Source organism: Anneissia japonica, unplaced genomic scaffold (assembly GCF_011630105.1).
Source record: "Anneissia japonica isolate Jap-2015-1 unplaced genomic scaffold, ASM1163010v1 scaffold28331_len5845_cov141, whole genome shotgun sequence".
In the NCBI taxonomy this organism is placed as follows: Eukaryota; Metazoa; Echinodermata; class Crinoidea; order Comatulida; family Comatulidae; genus Anneissia; species Anneissia japonica.
The window spans coordinates 3,304-5,845 of NW_022712683.1; the positions used below are offsets into that span (position 1 = coordinate 3,304).

General features: G+C 34.6%; 1 protein-coding gene across 1 annotated transcript in view; it reads left to right on the top strand.

Annotated features, from left to right (window-relative positions):
- Positions 1–2,527, top strand: part of LOC117107968 (proto-oncogene tyrosine-protein kinase ROS-like) — a gene marked incomplete at both ends in the record, with an annotated part of 4,888 nt that extends 2,361 nt beyond the window's left edge. The window contains 3 exons of the mRNA XM_033249778.1: positions 696–746; positions 1,385–1,570; positions 1,857–2,527. Of these exons, the coding sequence (XP_033105669.1) occupies positions 696–746; positions 1,385–1,570; positions 1,857–2,527 (908 nt within the window). The remainder of the gene's footprint in view (positions 1–695; positions 747–1,384; positions 1,571–1,856) is intronic.
- Between the last annotated feature and the right edge of the window lie 15 nt (positions 2,528–2,542).

The window sequence follows — 2,542 nt, forward strand, 5'->3', positions numbered from 1 at the left end:
CATTCATATATATATAATCAGAAATTAGGACAAATATAGTGTAAATGATAGTAACGGTGCTAATTAAGGAACAAACTATTTTCTAATCATATCAAGCATAGCTCTTCAAATAAAAGTTTCTAAATCGATTGTCTGAAAAAGTACTCTTGGCAGAATTCGAACCTGTGACCTCTTGCCAAGCATTTTAACTACAGTTTTAGACCATGGAAGCCACTGGTAGAGGGTTGCAAAAAGCCATAGATTATTTCCATATTAAAACTTACTCGGTTACATTGAAAAGTACTTGTAAATGGATATAGAAAATACTAAACTGCTTTATAACACTATTAAAAGTAAATAATAGGAACAATGCTTAAATTTGAAGATATTTAAGATCATTTCAAAACACTTCATACATAATACCTTATCTTAATTATCTGTCATTGGTGGTTTTTGTTATTCTTTAGATGATGTCCTCCGAGAACCTGTTTGGTCCTACAAGTTTTTTCTATTTGTTTTTTTTAATCTAATTTTATACTTGTTTTTATTGTCTTCCTTTTCATTATATATTTTTTTTTTAAATTGAGACTTTTAACCTTTAATTTTAAAAAGGAAAGATAATTTTTATATTTTTTTAAAGCAAAGTGATTTTACAAGTCAAGATCATTTTTTTAATTTTTTAATTTTGATTTACTTTTATTGTTCTTACTAATCAGTCGACGAGATTTAACTCCAGTGTTAGTGACAGAAGTGCAGGCTGGTATTCAGTAAGTACATATCTATGATCATTGTCATTTTAATAAATAATTCATCTGCCACTTAATGAACCCATGAAATCTCTTTTAATTTGTAAAAAACAATGAGAAAAATATTTTAAGGTTTTTAACAGACTTAAACCCATAGACTTGGAAGTTGAAGGCCACCTGTGCCAGAACTCCAATGAAAATAAAAAGACAAATGTAAATATAAAAATAAATATATAATCAGATCTTTACATTCTATTTCTTGAATACTTACCTGGATAAAATGACTAATTGCCTTGTTTCCATAATACAGAACACCCCTAGAGAAAAAGTAGAGTAAGCTCTCCCATGGCACCTCGACATAGATTCTCAGGACTGTCAATATAATAAATGTAATAAAACAGAAAATGCTTCACATAACAAATAGCATCGAATAGGGAATGAGGACTACTGTTTAGAAGACAGTTTGTTCATGGTGCCCTGAGATGGACTGATCTATTATTTTTGTAGGTGTTCCTGATTTATGGGAACAATGCATCTAGTCGCTTTATCCAGGTACTACTTATCTCACTACTACCAAAATTAGTTTTTGTATTCCATTTGTAACTGTTCAAAACTGTAATCAAGTGATTTATTTTATTACATATTCCAACATATTTCAGGTCTCCAACACTACATTACTATAGCAACAGATTTTTCTGGATAAGCATGAACCAGTATATTGCAGTGGCTAGTGTTGATGGTAATAGCCTAGCAACCATTTCATCTGTATCAGCTAATGCCTTAACTATAGTTCAGAATTCACTGCATCCTGTACCAGGTAATATCACATTGAGCACTGAATTTATGTAACTTCTGAACAGTTGGCTACCTTTTTGTGGTGTGGATGGCGATGTTGATGGTGGTGGTTAAGATGGTGACTGTATTGATGTCGGTGATGGCAGTAATGATGTTGGTTGTAATAATGATGTCGTTGATGGCAACTAGGATGTCAGTGATCAATTAATCAACAAGAATTTGTATAGTGCAATTTACCGTCGGTGATGGCAAGTACTGATGTCGGTGATGGCAGTACTGATATCAGTAATGGCAGTACTGATGTTGGTGATAGTAGTAATAATGTTGGTATGGCAGTACTAATGTTGATGATGGCAGTACTGATATCAGTAATGGCAGTACTGATGTTGGTGATAGTAGTAATAATGTTGGTGAAGGCAGTACTAATGTTGATGATGGCAGTACTGATGTTGGTGATGGCAGTACTGATATCAGTAATGGCAGTACTGATGTTGGTGATGGCAGTACTAATGTCTATGATGGCAGTACTGATGTTGATGATGGCAGTACGGATGTTGGTGATGGCAGTACTGATGTTGGTGATGGCAGTACTGATGTTGGTGATAGTAGTAATAATGTTGGTGATGGCAGTACTAATGTAGATGATGGCAGTACTGATGTTGGTGATCGCAGTAATGATGTTGGTGATGGCAGTACTGATATCAGTAATGGCAGTACTGATGTTGGTGATAGTAGTAATAATGTTGGTGATGGTAGTACTAATGTCGATGATGGCAGTACTGATGTTGGTGATGGCAGTACTGATGTTGGTGATGGCAGTAATGGCAGTACTGATGTCGGTGATAGTAGTAATAATGTTGGTGATGGCAGTACTAATGTCGGTGATGGCAGTACTGATGTTGGTGATGGCAGTACTGATGTTGGTGATGGCAGTACTGATATCAGTAATGGCAGTACTGATGTTGGTGATAGTAGTAATAATGTTGGTGATGGCAGTACTAATGTCGGTAATGGCAGTACTG